The following is a 15,691-nucleotide window of genomic DNA, read 5'->3' on the forward strand; positions in this document are numbered from 1 at the left end:
CTGCCCTGTTGGCCCGTTTGCCGACGTGGCGACGTGCAATATTGGGGGGCATTTTTTTCTAACTTTATATAAACATGGACTGTTTAAGTCGCATGAGTAGACGACGGCAGAAGAATTTTTTAACATCTGTTTTATTCAAACAAGTAGACGACGGGAGAAATATTCACCGGGCGGGCATTTTTTTAAACATTATATAAACATGGACTGTTTAAGTCACACAAGTAGACGATGGGAGAAGTATGAATATGAGTAATTGAAAATTATAGACGACGGCATGAAGACAAAATAATAATCCAAATGTCATTCTCAACTTAAATATTCAAACAAGTAGTGTTTTCTTCATCACAAAATATCCTAGTCAAAATAAATGAAAGCATCATTTGAGCGTACAAAATTTTCTGTTACATAAATTTTGCCGCATTTATTTCTTCTTTGCAAGCCGGGTAACTTTGTCTTTGACATCGTTGAGAGTATTTCTCTCTGAAAAAATAAGCTGCGCAATCATTATGTCCCTCGATTTATCAACTGACCCCTGTTAGAACTTCATATTAGTCCAATGCGATTTGTATCACATAATGAATTCAATTAAGTATAAGCATTTGAAATAAAACCATACCTGCGAAAAACGGCTTGTCCATTTGTCACCGTCCCAGTATTGAAAGCATCGAAGGACAAATATTCCACATGAATTGCTGGTCCATACAAACAACGATTCATAAGTTCGCATTTCAGATAAGATATTAAAACAATGTGAAAGTATATACACACCCATCTTCCTGTTGTGGCATGTTATACGTTTTAATAGGCCAGGTAGACACATCCGGATAATTCACAGCACCGCTTGCATTCGCATCACGTATGTCATATCCAAGTTGTTTTCTCTGTTCATATGATTGATAGCATGCAAAGGATTTAACATAGTTAAATTACGAACTGATAGTTTCGATAAGCCCATGTAAAGTTAAACCGTACCAGCTCCTCAACTTTGTCTTTAACTTCACTGTCAAGTTCGCGTCCCATCAAAGAATCAAGAACCTGAAACTCTTCCTTCGGGCGATGCATGACGACCGAAACCCAGTGGGTATTTCCCTTATTAAGAGGTATATAAGTCCGCATCACAATAAATATACGATGTAATCAACACATATTGTTTTATTATTTAAAACCAATAAATGCATACATTAAGCCAATCGAACTTACCTTATCTTTTTTAAAATACTCATCGGTGCATATATTCACGGGTCCATTCTTCTTCGCCATAACTTCATTCTCATTTTTTCCTGGCTCGGTGTCTGGTCTAAATTCTAGTAACCAGTTGACCAGCCAGGTCGGCATTATATGACGATCGTCACCAACAACTCCCAACAGATACGACGAATAAGCATTGATAACCTGAAAATAATTTAAAAGATGTATAACAATTCCAATTTGCAGTGAACGATAATATAAAACACAACAATAACTTACATCACCGGTGATCCATTGATGGTTAAGAATCTTACAAGCCCTCTCTGCACTAAGACCTTCGCGCATGCCATCATTGAATATTTCCTTCTTTCTATGTTTTGTTGAATGCTCATAAGCACGGACAAACTTAACAGACGCTTTCACCACATCGTATTCATCACTAGAATTTTGAAAGACTTCTTTCTCGAATAGTTCTGCAGCACATAACTCTAATATGTTACTTAATCAATGATAAGTAGTAACTTCAGCGCAAAGTCAATTAAAATAGCCTGAAAATTTATAAAACTCACTTGCTTTTGCAGACGTTTTGCACGCTTAGTCGGTATAGTAGGCACATAAGGAGACTTCACATGGTTTGATCGGTTGCGCTTCCGTTTCCCAACAACCTCCTCCGGCACCTCATATTCTCCAATAGAACCAACTGATCCACGTGATGCGATTTCATCTATTCCTAAAGATGTAACGGATTTCTCATCGGATACCTCAGGAACTTCGATAGGATCATGTTTATCACCCTTGAAACTATCCAAATAGTCAGGTGTGCAATAATAAGGTCTCTTTTCTTCAGAATCATTAAGATCAACTTCATCATCCTCTTGCACATTCTTTCTTGCTGATGTTTTCAAATTGTCCATATCAGGTTGATATACAAATTCTTTACGAGGGTCTCCACCATAGTTTCCAGATTCACTATTATCACCATACCCATTCTCTTCTTCTTTTTCACTATCACCGGCTTTGTAGAAGACACCGCTTTTGTTCAATTTCTCTATCACCCTCTATGATTACAAATAAGTTCTAGTTAATTGGGTGACACATCAAAAAACAAATTGAACGACAAAAAAGCAAAACTTGTACGAAACATGTCCTTACGAATGTGCTTCAGCTCAGTCATAATCCGATCCATAATAGGGTTCTGGCTAGCGGAGGCCTCAGATGTACTCACACCTTTTCTCCTTCCTGTAATGTTAGACTTTTTCGTACTGGATTTCTTGTTTTTTTCAGCTTGTTCCACTCTAATTTTGTTTAGTCGGTACTCTTCAGTAATGGTGTCATCGATCTACAACATAAAGAATTATACATTCAAATTTAATGTAACGCCCACGATGCGGCTATATCTCCCACGTGTCGAGGCATGACTTAGAGGCATAACCGCATTGTAGGTATTGTCGCAAGAAGGGTCATCTTCACACAATCCCATGTAATGAACAAGAATGGGATAACGAGAGTTGGCTTACAATCGCCACTTCACACAATACATAAATTAATTCATACATCATCCAAAATCCACACATAGACCGACTACGGTCAAATCCAAATGAAAATAAGATAACCCCAAATGCTAGATCCCCGATCGTCCCAACTGGGCTCCACTACTGATCATCAGGAAACGAAACATAGTAACGACCACGTTCCTCGTCGAACTCCCACTTGAGCTCGGTTGCGTCATCTGCACTGGCATCGTCGGCACCTGCAACTGTTTTGGTAGAATCTGTGAGTCACGAGGACTCAGCAATCTCACACCCGCGAGATCAAGACTATTTAAGCTTATAGGAAAGGATGGTGTAATGAGGTGGAGCTGCAGCAAGCACTAAGCATATATGGTGGCTAACATACGCATATGAGAGCGGGAAGAGAAGCAACGCAATGGTCGCAAAGCTAGAAATGATCAAGAAGTGATCCTGAAACTACTTACGTTCAAGCATAACTCAAACCGTGTTCACTTCCCGGACTCCGCCGAGAAGAGACCATCACGGCTACACACACAGTTGATGTATTTTAATTAAGTCAAGTGACAAGTTCTCTACAACCGGACATTAACAAATTCCATCTGCTTCATAACCGCGGGCACGGCTTTCGAAAGATAATACCCTGCAGGGGTGTCCCAACTTAGCCCATTATAAGCTCTCACGGTCAACGAAGGATAAACCTTCTCCCAGGAAGACCCGATCAGTCTCGGAATCCCGGTTTACAAGACATTTCGACAATGGTAAAACAAGACCAGCAAGACCACCCGCTGTGCCGACAAATCCCGATAGGAGCTGCACATATCTCGTTCTCAGGGCACATCGGATAAGCTAAGCGTACAGGTACCAACGTAACCCAAGTTGCCAAGGGACGGTCCCGCACGGTGCTCTAGTTTGGATCAACACTCGGAGGAGCACTGGCCCGGGGGTTAAAATAAAGATGACCCTCGGGCTCGCGAAAACCCAAGGGAAAAAGGCTTAGGTAGGCAAATGTAAAACCAAGGTTGGGCCTTGCTAGAGGAGTTTTACTCAAGGCGAACTGTCAAGAGGGTCCCATAAATCACCCAACCGCGTAAGGAACGCAAACTCAAGGAACATAATACCGGTATGACAAAAACTAAGGCAGCAAGAGTGGAACAAAACACCAGGCATAAGGCCAAGCCTTCCACCCTTTACCAAATATATAGATGCATTAATTAAATAAGAGATATTGTGATATTCCAAAATATCCATGTTCCAACATGGACCCAACTTCAACTTCACCTGCAACTAGCAACGCTATAAGAAGGGCTGAGCAAAAGCGGTAACTTAGCCAAACAACGGTTTGCTGGGAAAGGATGGTTAGAGGTTTGACATGGCAATGTGGGAGGCATGATATATCAAGTGGTAGGTAGCGCAGCATGGCAATAGAACGAACAACTAGCAAAGCAAAGATAGAAGTGATTTCGAGGGTATGGTCATCTTGCCTGCAAGGTTCTCAGAGTTGTCGAAAGCTTGATCCTCGTAAGCGTACTCAACAGGTTCCTCGTTCACGAACTCGTCTCCCGTCTCTACCCACAGCAAGAACACAAGCAATGGAACCACAACCAATCACGGAAAATGCACAAGCAACATGATGCAATACATGCATGATATGCGAGATATGATATGTGATGCGTATGCGTGCTCCGGAAGAAAAAGGATGAACAAGGCAGTAACTTGGCAAACCAAGTATGCCACTGGTAAGATGAGATGATTTTGGTCGAAATCGATATAAAGATCACTGGAAACGGATGCACGGTTTGCAAATGGCAAGCAAAATAAGAATGACACGATTCTGCGATTAACAGCATGATAGCACTTAGAATACATCAAGTAACTATGATACAGCACCCCAACATAGCAACAAAGCATATGGAAGTGATCTACAGGAGATGCTTGACAAAAGATGAACACTGAGCTACGGCTAGATCACAACATAACAGGTTCAAACAAGCATGGCAAAAGTGCAAAAGATATCAGTTTCACAGACTTAGTGAAAATACTTGACATGGCTGAAACAGCATCAGGTAGCAATGTTCAGAGCAAGCAAAACACATGCTACAGGAACTTATCATAGCAAAACAAGGCATGGCATGAATCTACTAAATGCATAGAACAAAAGTCCCTTATTGACCATGAGCCAAAAAGGAACAGAAGATATGATGCCACCCATGTAAACATAGCAAGTTTCGTTAACAGGTTCCAGACTTAGCAGAAAACAGAGCATGGCATTAACAGATTTATGAAGGCATCTTGGTGAGCTTTATTTACTCATCACAAAGAAATGTATGACAAAAAAAGCATACCTACAGCAAGAAGACATGTTCATGAAGCTAACCATGGCAAGAGAAAGTTCATAGCATGTATGGATCAACTACAACAACCTTGGCAAAATTGAATATCATGTTAATATTCTGCCAGGAACATTTTATAGCAAACGCAGAACAAAATAACAGCAGTAACAAACTTAGCAAAAATCCTGTCCCTGAAAACAGAAACATCACGAAGCCTAGTTTGCATGCTTGTGCTAGTCACCACATAGATCACAAAAATACATGGCATACACCTCTGTAAAGGTGGCATGGCATAGATCAAAACACCTGTAGAGCTCATGCCCAAAAGATGCACACATCAAATGTAGCAAAAAATAACAAAACACCAAGTTCTGATAAGTAACAGCAGTAAACATTATATAGCACTCTTGCACCAGAGATTTGGGCATCAAGATGGACTCAAACGAGCATGGCACAATGGAACAAAATGAAGAGCATCTCGTGATGAACATTTGGATATATCATGCACGCAAAATAGAGCAGTATGCAATGAGATATGATATGATGAACATAGCAACATAATGAGATAATTACGGGACTTGGCAGAAATCAAAGGGAGGGGAAAGTCAACCTAGGGGAATCTGGATCTGGCGCGTGGATCGAGGACGGCCGGGCCAGTCGCCGGAGCTGGAGAGGAGAGGAAGACGGCGAGGGAGAGGGGGCGGCGCTCGGGCGCGGAGCACGGGGCCTGCGGGCGGAGGAGCACGGGGCCGCGGGGTCGGCGACGTCCTCGGGCGCGGGGAGGCGGCGCGCCGGCGTCGGAGGCGGACGGCGACAACGCGGAGGGCGCAGGGCGGCGGGAGGCCAGGCGGCGGCGACGCGGACCGGGAGGCGCGGGATCCAGGCGGAGGGGAGAGGCGCGCGCGGGCTGGGAGGGCCTGATCCGGGCCCCGGCGGGCCGCGGCGCGGGGACGGCGGCGGCGCCCACGTGGCACGGTCCGGTTGGCTCGGGGCGGCGGCGGAAATCTGTCCGGCGCGGGGGCGGACGTGTCCGGCGCGCGGAGGAAGAAGGAGGCTAGGGTTAGGGTGGAATCATCTGCGAATTTCGGGGGAGGGGGTGTTTATATAGGCATAGGGAGCTAGGAGAGTCCAAATGAGGTGCGGTTTTCGCCTACACGATCGTAATCGAATGGCTGAGAGCATGGAGGTGACTTAGATGGGTTATTGGGATGTTTGGAGGGAGGTTTTGCTGCAACACACAAAAGGCCTTTGCGGTTACCCGGTTAACCGTTGGAGCATCAAACGACCTTCAAATGGAACGAAACTTGACAGGTGGTCTACCGGTGGTATACCAAGGCCACTTGGCAAACCTCGGTCCATTCCGAGAATGTTTAACACCCGCTCACGAAAAGAAACAAGAGGGGTGCGCCGGTGCATGTGGGAGTGCCGGATTGCAAAACGGACAACGGGAAAAATGCTCGGATGCATGAGACGAACACGTAAGCAAATGAGATGCACATGATGACATGATATGAGATGCATGACATGAACAAAAAGCAAAACGAAAAACAAAACCCGACCACGAAGGGAATATCATAGCACATAGCCGAAAATGGCAAGAGTTGGAGTTACAAATATGGAAAGTTACATCCGGGGTGTTACATTTAATTAATAATTAATTGCACACTTTAAATAAAAAATTAATTGCACGTATTACCATCCCAACACCACGACCATATTGGAAGTCGTACTTGTCCGTTTTCTCCGCTGCCTCTTCTGTCCAGTTCCTCATCAAGGGGCTCAACAGCGCTAACGGATCATACCGCGGACCTGTCATTGGCTGCACCTTCTCCCAATATAGATACTGCTAAACAAAAAAATCACTTATCACGTGTTACACTATTATTACATAATATAAATTTTCAACTTAAGAAATATATCATACCTGCAGAAGTGCTAGGTTGCCACATGGCCATTCCCTAACACGGCCGGGCTGCAAGACCATACCAATCTCCAACAAACAAAACCGCAAAGTGAATGCGTTCCAGTTGAACTTTTTTTTATCGACCTGACATCTTGCACTAGCGCATAATAATTCTTTGGTATGTACTCCTCAGACACTGGTGCAATTATAGTCCCTAACAGGACGAGGAACGCCATCCGAACAAATTCATCGTCCGCATTTTTATTTCTCACAATCTTCTGAATGAGATCATCAATCAAGATTTTACCAGTCTTTTTGTTAACAAAACTAACTGGAATTTTCTTTACTGCTTTCCCTTGGTCCATACTCAAAAAACTAGAAACATCCACTCCTTCGTTCTTCAAACCAAAAATAGCGAACACATCATCAAGCCTCAGTGAAATCAACCCTTTCTTTCCGGCTGCCTCTTGTACCATGAATTTTTTAGTACTTGGGTTGAAACCTTGAATCATAAGCGCAAGCAAATTATCACGCATCTTCACCGAAGGTATTCGTAACATGCCCTCCATCTCCGTTTCGTAAAATGTGAATCGCTGACTTGGTGTCAAATTATTAACAAGACTAACCCACTTTTCTATGGAACATCCAATCACGCCATCGATGTCCATACTGCATATAATAATATCTATGTGACGTTGCATGCAGCTGAGATGTTATATTAGAATGAAACATATTCAAAGATATACCTATCTGACGGCGACCAGTGTGGGCAGCGGCGGGCGCTGACGGCGAGCAGTGCGGGTGACGGCGTGCGCTGACGGTGACCCGTGTGCCTGACGACGGGGGCTGACGGCGACCAGTTCGGGCGATGGCGGGCGCTGACGACGACCAATGCGGGTGACGACGGGCGTTGACGGCGACCAGTGTGGGTGACGGCGGGCGTTGACGGCGACCAGTGTGGGGTGACGGCGGGCGCTGGGGGTGACGGCGGGCGGAATCAGATCGGGCGCGTCGTCGACACGTACGAGGTGGAAAGGGCACGCACGACGTTGATTGGGCACCGACGTCCGAGATTGTCGGAAATATTCCCTCAGATAGCGATGGCTCATGGAGATATTTACTGCGTCGGGCCCGCGGTGATCAGTTTGCAATCAATACCCACCCGACGTGATATAACCGTCGGTCGTGCTTTTGTCCTACACCGGTCGAGCTTTTCTAATTCAATTTTAATAAGCGTCTTTCTGTAATTAACTCTATTTGGAGGAGATGTAGGATCAATATAGTCAGTGCATCTCTCCTTCGCATCCGCCAAACGGGCCCATTTTTTTCACGTGCGTTCGTTGTGGATTTCGTTCATTTTTGGCGTGGGGTGCCCGGGCGGGGCCCAATACGCGCTGCCGAAAGTTGGGTGCATTCCGTGAAACCGCTCAGGTACTTGGTGAGGAAGGGGGTGGTTTCGGTATGGGCGGAGGGGACCCTCGGGCGCACGTCTCTCCTTCGCATCCGCCAAACGGGCCCATTTTTTCCACATGCTACAGTGACCATGCAGGGCACACACGCACAAATTTGTCGTGTTTGGAGGCTCTATGTAATTTCTACGATTTTCCGGGCTGAAAACCCCTAAAATACTACCCGGACATAACGCAACGTGCGTTCGTTGTTGGATTTCGTTCATTTTTGGCGTGGGGTGCCCGGTCGGGGCCCCACACGCGCTGCCGAAAGTTGGGTGCATTCCATGAAACCGCTCAGGTACTTGGTGTGGAAGGGGGTGGTTTCAGTATGGGCGGAGGGGACCCTCGGGCGCACGTCTCTCCTTCGCATCCGCCAAACGGGCCCATTTTTTTCCACGTGCGTGACCATGCAGGGCACGCACGCAAAAATTTGTCGTGTTTCGAGGCTCTATGTAATTTCTACGATTTTCTGGGCCGAAAACCCCTAAAATACTGCCCGGACGTGACGCAACGAGCGTTCGTTGTCGGATTTCGTTCATTTTTGGTGTGGGGTGCCCGGGCGGGGCCCCACACGCACTACCGAAAGTTGGGTGCACTCCGTGAAACCGCTAAGGTAATTGGTGTGGAAGGGGGTGGTTTCGGTATGGGCAGAGAGGACCCTTGGGCGCACGTCTCTCCTTCGCATCCGCCAAACGGGCCCATTTTTTTCCACGTGCTACAGTGACCATGCAGGGCACGCACGCAAAAATTTGTCGTGTTTCGAGGCTCTATGTAATTTCTACGATTTTCCGGGCCGAAAACACCTAAAATACTGCCCGGACGTGATGCAACGTGCGTTCGTTGTCGGATTTCGTTCATTTTTGGCGTGGGGTGCCCGGGCAGGGCCCCACACGCGCTGCCGAAAGTTGGGTGCATTCCGTGAAACCGCTCAGGTACTTGGTGTGGAAGTGGGTGGTTTCGGTATGGGCGGAGGGGACCCTCGGTCGCACGTCTCTCCTTCGCATCCGCCAAACGGGCTCATTTTTTTCCACGTGCTACAGTGACCATGCAGGGCACGCACGCAAAAATTTGTCGTGTTTCGAGGCTCTATGTAATTTCTACGATTTTCCGGGCCGAAAACCCCTAAAATACTGCCCGGACGTGACGCAACGTGCGTTCGTTGTCGGATTTCGTTCATTTTTGGTGTGGGGTGCCCGGGCGGGGCCCCACACGCGCTACCGAAAGTTGGGTGCATTCCGTGAAACCGCTCAGGTACTTGGTGTGGAAGGGGGTGGTTTCGGTATGGGCGGAGGGGACCCTCGGGTGCACGTCTCTCCTTCGCATCCGCCAAACGGGCCCATTTTTCTCCACGTGCTACAGTGACCATGCAGGGCACGCACGCAAAATTTTGTCGCGTTTCGAGGCTCTATGTAATTTCTATGATTTTCCGGGCCGAAAACCCCTAAAATACTGCTCGGACGTGACGCAACGTGCGTTCGTTGTCGGATTTCGTTCATTTTTGGCGTGGGGTGCCCGGGCAAGGCCCCACACACGCTGCCTAAAGTTGGGTGCATTCCGTGAAACCACTCAGGTACTTGGTGTGGAAGGGGGTGGTTTCTGTATGGGCGGAGGGGACCCTCGGGCGCACGTCTCTCCTTCGCATCCGCCAAACGGGCCCATTTTTTTCCACGCGCTACAGTGACCATGCAGGGCACGCACGCAAAAATTTGTCGCGTTTCGAGGCTCTATGTAATTTCTACGATTTTCCGGGCCGAAAACCCCTAAAATACTGCCCGGACGTGACGCAACGTGCGTTTGTTGTCGGATTTCATTCATTTTTCGCGTGGGGTGCCCAGGCTGGGCCCCACACGCGCTGCCGAAAGTTGGGTGCATTCCGTGAAACCACTCAGGTACTTGGTGTGGAAGGGGGTGGTTTCGGTATGGGCGGAGGGGACCCTCGGGCGCACGTCTCTCCTTGGCATCCGCCAAACGGGCCCTTTTTTTCACATGCTACAGTAACCATTCAGGGCACGCACACAAAAATTTGTCGCGTTTCGAGGCTCTATGTAATTTCTACGATTTTCCGGGCCGAAACCCCTAAAATACTGCCCGAACGTGACGCAACGTGCGTTCGTTGTCGGATGTCGTTCATTTTTGGCGTGGGGTGCCCTGGCGGGGCCCCACACGCGCTGCCGAAAGTTGGGTGCATTCCATGAAACCGCTCAGGTACTTGGTGTGGAAGGGGGTGGTTTCGGTATGGGCGGAGGGGACCCTCGGGCGCACGTCTCTCCTTCGCATCCGCCAAACGGGCCCATTTTTTTCCATGTGCTACAATGACCATGCAGGGCACGCACGCAAAAATGTGTCGCGTTTCGAGGCTCTATGTAATTTCTACGATTTTCCGGGCCGAAAACCCATAAAATACTGCCCGGACGTGACGCAACGTGCGTTTGTTGTCGAGTTTCGTTCATTTTTGGCGTGGGGTGCCCGGGCGGGGCTCCACACGCGCTGCCGAAAGTTGGGTGCATTCCGTGAAACCGCTCAGGTACTTGGTGTGGAAGGGGGTGGTTTCAGTATGGGCGGAGGGGACCCTCGGGCGCACGTCTCTCCTTCGCATCCGCCAAACGGGCCCATTCTGTCACATGCTACAGTGACCATTCAGGGCACGCACGCAAAAATTTGTCGCGTTTCTAGGCTCTATGTAATTTCTACGATTTTCCGGGCCGAAAACCCCTAAAATACTGCCCGAACGTGACGCAACGTGCGTTCGTTGTCGGATGTTGTTCATTTTTGGCGTGGGGTGCCCGGGCGGGGCTCCACACGCGCTGCCGAAAGTTGGGTGCATTCCATGAAACCGCTCAGGTACTTGGTGTGGAAGGGGGTGGTTTCGGTATGGGCAGAGGGGACCCTCGGGCGCACGTCTCTCCTTCGTATCCGCCAAACGGGCCCATTTTTTTCCATGTGCTACAATGACGATGCAGGGCACGCACGCAAAAAATTGTCGCGTTTCGAGGCTCTATGTAATTTCTACGATTTTCCGGGCCAAAAACCCCTAAAATACTGCCCGGACGTGACGCAACGTGAGTTCGTTGTCGGATTTCGTAAATTTTTGGCGTGGGGTGCCCGGGCGGGGCCCCACACGCGCTGCCGAAAGTTGGGTGCATTTTCTGAAACCGCTCAGGTACTTGGTGTGGAAGGGGGTGGTTTCGGTATGGGCGGAGGGGACCCTCGGGCGCACGTCTCTCCTTGGCATCCGCCAAACGGGCCCATTTTTTTCCACGTGCTACAGTGACCATGCAGGGCACGCACGCAAAAATTTGTCGCGTTTCGAGGCTCTATGTAATTTCTACGATTTTCCGGGCCGAAAACCCCTAAAATACTGCCCGGACGTGACGCAACGTGCGTTCGTTGTCGGATTTCGTTCATTTTTGGCGTGGGGTGCCCGGGCGGGGCCCTACACACGCTGCCGAAAGTTGGGTGCATTCCGTGAAACCGCTCAGGTACTTGGTGTGGAAGGGGGTGGTTTCGGTATGGGCGGAGGGGACCCTCGGGCGCACGTCTCTCCTTCGCATCCGCCAAACGGGCCCATTTTTTCCCACGTGCTACAGTGACCATGCAGGGCACGCACGCAAAAGTTTGTCGCGTTTCGAGGCTCTATATAATTTCTACGATTTTCCGGGCCGAAAACCCCTAAAATACTGCCCGGACGTGACGCAACGTGCGTTCATTGTCGGATTTCGTTCAATTTTGGCGTGGGGTGCCCGGGCGGGGCCCCACACACGCTGCCGAAAGTTGGGTGCATTCCGTGAAACCGCTTAGGTACTTGGTGTCGAAGGGGGTGGTTTCGGTGTGGAAAGGTTTGTCCGGCACATCGTTTTTTTCTATACCCTTCAAACATGCCCACATTTTTATATCGCATTGTATCTACATGAGAATAAAACTCTGTTATTTTTTTGGCGTCAACAGTCCGAGAACACTGTTATTTTTGGCGTCGACAGTCCGAAAACAGTGTATATAAACATTGAGTAGCTGCATTGAGCAATCCGGGGGCGGATCCCCTTGAGAGAATAAATATCTCATGAGCTAGTGAAAACACCGTTATTAATCAAAATTATTTCATACTAACTTTTTCAAAATAATTACGAATTCCCTCTTCTAATTTCGTCTTTCCTCTTCCTTTCTTCCTCTCTTCTTCTTTTCTCTTATATCATTTTTATTTTTCTTTCAATTTTCCCGATAAACTATTAAATTTTAATTTCTTTCGGCGGACTTTTATTTTATAAAATGATTCAAAATTTAAAAACTTTTCCACAATATTCCATAATAATTTTCATCAAAATTTCATTCCAACATAAATATAGTTCATTAAACCTTACGACGGTTCATTTTACATTAGAACATAAAAAAACTTAATTAAACAGGACCTAAGCGAAATTAATTAAACATAACTGGACCTAATCTAAACCTAATCTACTCGTCGTCGGAGGCGGCGAGGTCCACGATCTCGCCCGCACCACCGTCATCGTCGTCGTCGCTGCTGCTCTTGCCGCCGTCGTCCCAGTCCCGGCGCCGTCCTCCACCGGAGCTGCCTGCGCCTGTACCGCACCGATGCCGGCCGCCGCATCCAGTGCGGCCTGCAGCTCGGCGGCCTCTGCTGCAGCCGCCATAGCCGCCGCGGCGTCGAGTGCGGCCTGCAGCTCGGCGGCCTCTCTCGCCTCCGCGGCCGCCGCTTCTGCCTGCGACGCCCGCAGTGCGATGAGGTAGCCGGGGTAGTCATCGGGGTCGCCGTCCTCGCGCAGCGCGAACTGCTCCGGCGGGATCTCGACGGCGGGAGGGGAGGCGGGCGCAGCGAGGGCGGGCACCGGACGGCGGGACGAGCTTGGAGGCGGCGTGGCCGCAGCGGGGCAGACGACGAGCCGCCCGGGGCCGACGACGAGCCGCCCGGGCCAGACGACGAGCCGCCCGCTCGCAACTCCCGATGAGCCTTCGCGACGACTCTCCAGTAGTCCTTCCCCTTCCAGAACCTAGTGCGGCCGACGATGTTCCAGCGGCCGCCCTCGTGCCGGCGGAGCTCATCCCGCGACGCGCCGGGCCCCCTCGTCGGGTACCCGTCGGCGGTCATGCGGAAGGCGTGCGGCAGACGGCAGCCCGGCGGCACCATCAGCCCGACCCGGATGAGCTCGTCAGTCTCCGGCGTGCTCAAGCTAGTCGGCCACGAGCCACCACTGCCGTCGCTGCCGTCGGATGCCATGCAGGCCGCCGAGAAGGGAGGGCGTCGTCGTCGCTGGAGTGCGTCGGTGGGTGAGGTGAGTGGGGTGAGACGCGCCGACTGGGGTGGGGAGGCAGACGGGAGGGGAGCGGAGTGTTTATGAACGTGCGTCGGTGGGTGGGGGAGGCAGACGGGTAGGTGACCGACGCCGCGGCTTAACGCCGGCATTAATGGTGTCTCGGGGGCGGCGGCCGCCGCGGGAACCGCCCTTGACCGACGCCACGACAGCACGCAACCATCCGTCCACACGTCGTGTCGTAATTTTTTTCGATTTTTTTCTCCCTCGCCGACACCACGTCGCCACGCAAACGCCGCTCGACAGGTCGCGTCGTCTTTTTTTTTCTTTGACCATGACTGGTCGTCGTCGTACGTACGCGGACGGCCGCGTATACGGGCAGTCGACGTACAGCCCCATCGCACGGGTACCGCCCCGTCGCACGGGCGGCGGCTTTTTATGTGATAGGACAATCCTACCTTTTTAATGAAGGGGTATGAAGCGATCTCAGCCGTTGTTGTATTTAGGGGTTGTAAGTGACTCTTAACATTCCAAAGTTTACTTTGTCAGAAGCACCGTAGCTGACTCTGCCCAAATTCCTAGCCCTTCTGGTAACAATGTACAGCGGTTAAAAGAACAAGTTAAAATGTTAATCGGTGAATGATCACCCTGTGCAGGATCCAGAATTACATATGACCACAAACTAATGCATGCAACAGAAACCAGCGCACAAGCACACGGCACACACGAATGACTTCTGATCATGGCGACGTACAGCTACCGTCCGGCTCTGATCAAGACATTACAATGAGCAGGGACATGACAGCTGCGCTGGCCGCGACGAGTGCCCCCTGTGCGGCAGTAGCAACGGCGGCGGAGCTCTTGCCCTCCTCGCCCGGCTGGACCTGCGGGACGTCCTCAGGGCATTTGAGCCCCAGGTTGTCCCCCTTGCATGTATTGGCGAAGAGCCCCGCCGGGTACTTGCCGTAGAGGTGGATGAGGCTGAACATGGTGGCGGCGCAGTTGGTGGCGAGGTCGTTGATGTAGGTGTCGTAGGGGCACGCGAACTCCGCGAGCGCCGCGCAGCACAGCGCCGGCTGGTACAGGGGGCCCTTGCACTTGCTCGTGATGAGGGTGTAGTTGGCCCCCTCGAAGGTCACCGGGCATTCTGCGCGGGAGATCCATGTCAGCCGGTCCATTCCACGTACGAGCCTCGCGGGACGTAGGAGGGAGCGAACGCAAAAGTTGGATTTACTTACCCTTCTTGGCCTGCAGCAAGCTCCGGCCGTGCGAGTGCGACTGGAGCGCGTCATCTGCATCCACGGGGCGCAGCGGCAGATCGGTCAGATGATCAAACCACGGATCAAGAATGCCGAATCACGTCAATCAAAATAATAATACGGGAATCAAGTGCCGTAACGAGGATGACCGCGGACCAACTTGAGATGAATCCGGCGGCGGCGAAGCCGGCGACGACGGCGAGAACGGCGGCGCGCAGCATCAGGACCCTATCCAGCTCCAGAACCATGTTGATTTTGTGGCCGCCTCCTCCCTGGCCACCGAGGCTTCCCTAGCTCCAGGCCGCGCGCCTCTTCCGGTCGGTCTCGGGATCAATGGCAGAGGGAGGCAATGGGCGCAGAGGGCGGTGAGGAGAGGTTAACGGTGGCACCGTAGAGAGGCAGGGAGAGACGAAGCGGTGGAGAGACGGATGGACGCGGAGGTGGGCAGAGGTTGGCGCCGGCGCGGCCCCGAGACAAACGGGAACGCGTTTAAAAATAGGCGTGGATTTGAACGGCTAGGAACGTCGTGGCCTGGACCTCGCGCCAATCTCTGCATGTTTTCTATTCAAGCCAAGTGACCACGGTCAGGGGTAGATTGTTGCACTTAACGCTACTGCCCTCCAATTTCTGCACGCAACAATAATAGTAGTAGACCTTGTGTAAAAACCGCTTCCTTGTTTTTTGGAAATGGGGGTACCCGGCCTCTGCATCATGACAATGCATGCAACCCTCTTATTAAAAAGTCTTGAAGTAGCACAAAGTCGTTAAAGTATTACAACTCGCAA

At 50.1% G+C, this 15,691-nt stretch overlaps 1 protein-coding gene and 1 pseudogene across 1 annotated transcript; both read right to left on the minus strand.

Annotated features, from left to right (window-relative positions):
* Positions 1–230: 230 nt before the first annotated feature.
* LOC109787460 (uncharacterized) lies at positions 231–13,613 on the minus strand (annotated as a pseudogene).
* A 641-nt stretch (positions 13,614–14,254) lies between these two features.
* LOC109787459 (GPI-anchored protein LLG1-like) lies at positions 14,255–15,123 on the minus strand. Its single transcript, XM_073509563.1, has one exon. The coding sequence runs from the start codon at positions 14,943–14,945 to the stop codon at positions 14,421–14,423; it is 525 nt and encodes a 174-aa protein (XP_073365664.1). The 5' UTR covers positions 14,946–15,123; the 3' UTR covers positions 14,255–14,420.
* Between the last annotated feature and the right edge of the window lie 568 nt (positions 15,124–15,691).

This window comes from Aegilops tauschii, chromosome 2, assembly GCF_002575655.3.
Source record: "Aegilops tauschii subsp. strangulata cultivar AL8/78 chromosome 2, Aet v6.0, whole genome shotgun sequence".
NCBI classification, from domain to species: Eukaryota; Viridiplantae; Streptophyta; class Magnoliopsida; order Poales; family Poaceae; genus Aegilops; species Aegilops tauschii.

Bases quoted from the DNA above. Each gene is read 5' to 3' on its own strand.
- LOC109787459 (XM_073509563.1), bottom strand. From the start codon at position 14,945: ATGCAGATGACGCGCTCCAGTCGCACTCGCACGGCCGGAGCTTGCTGC.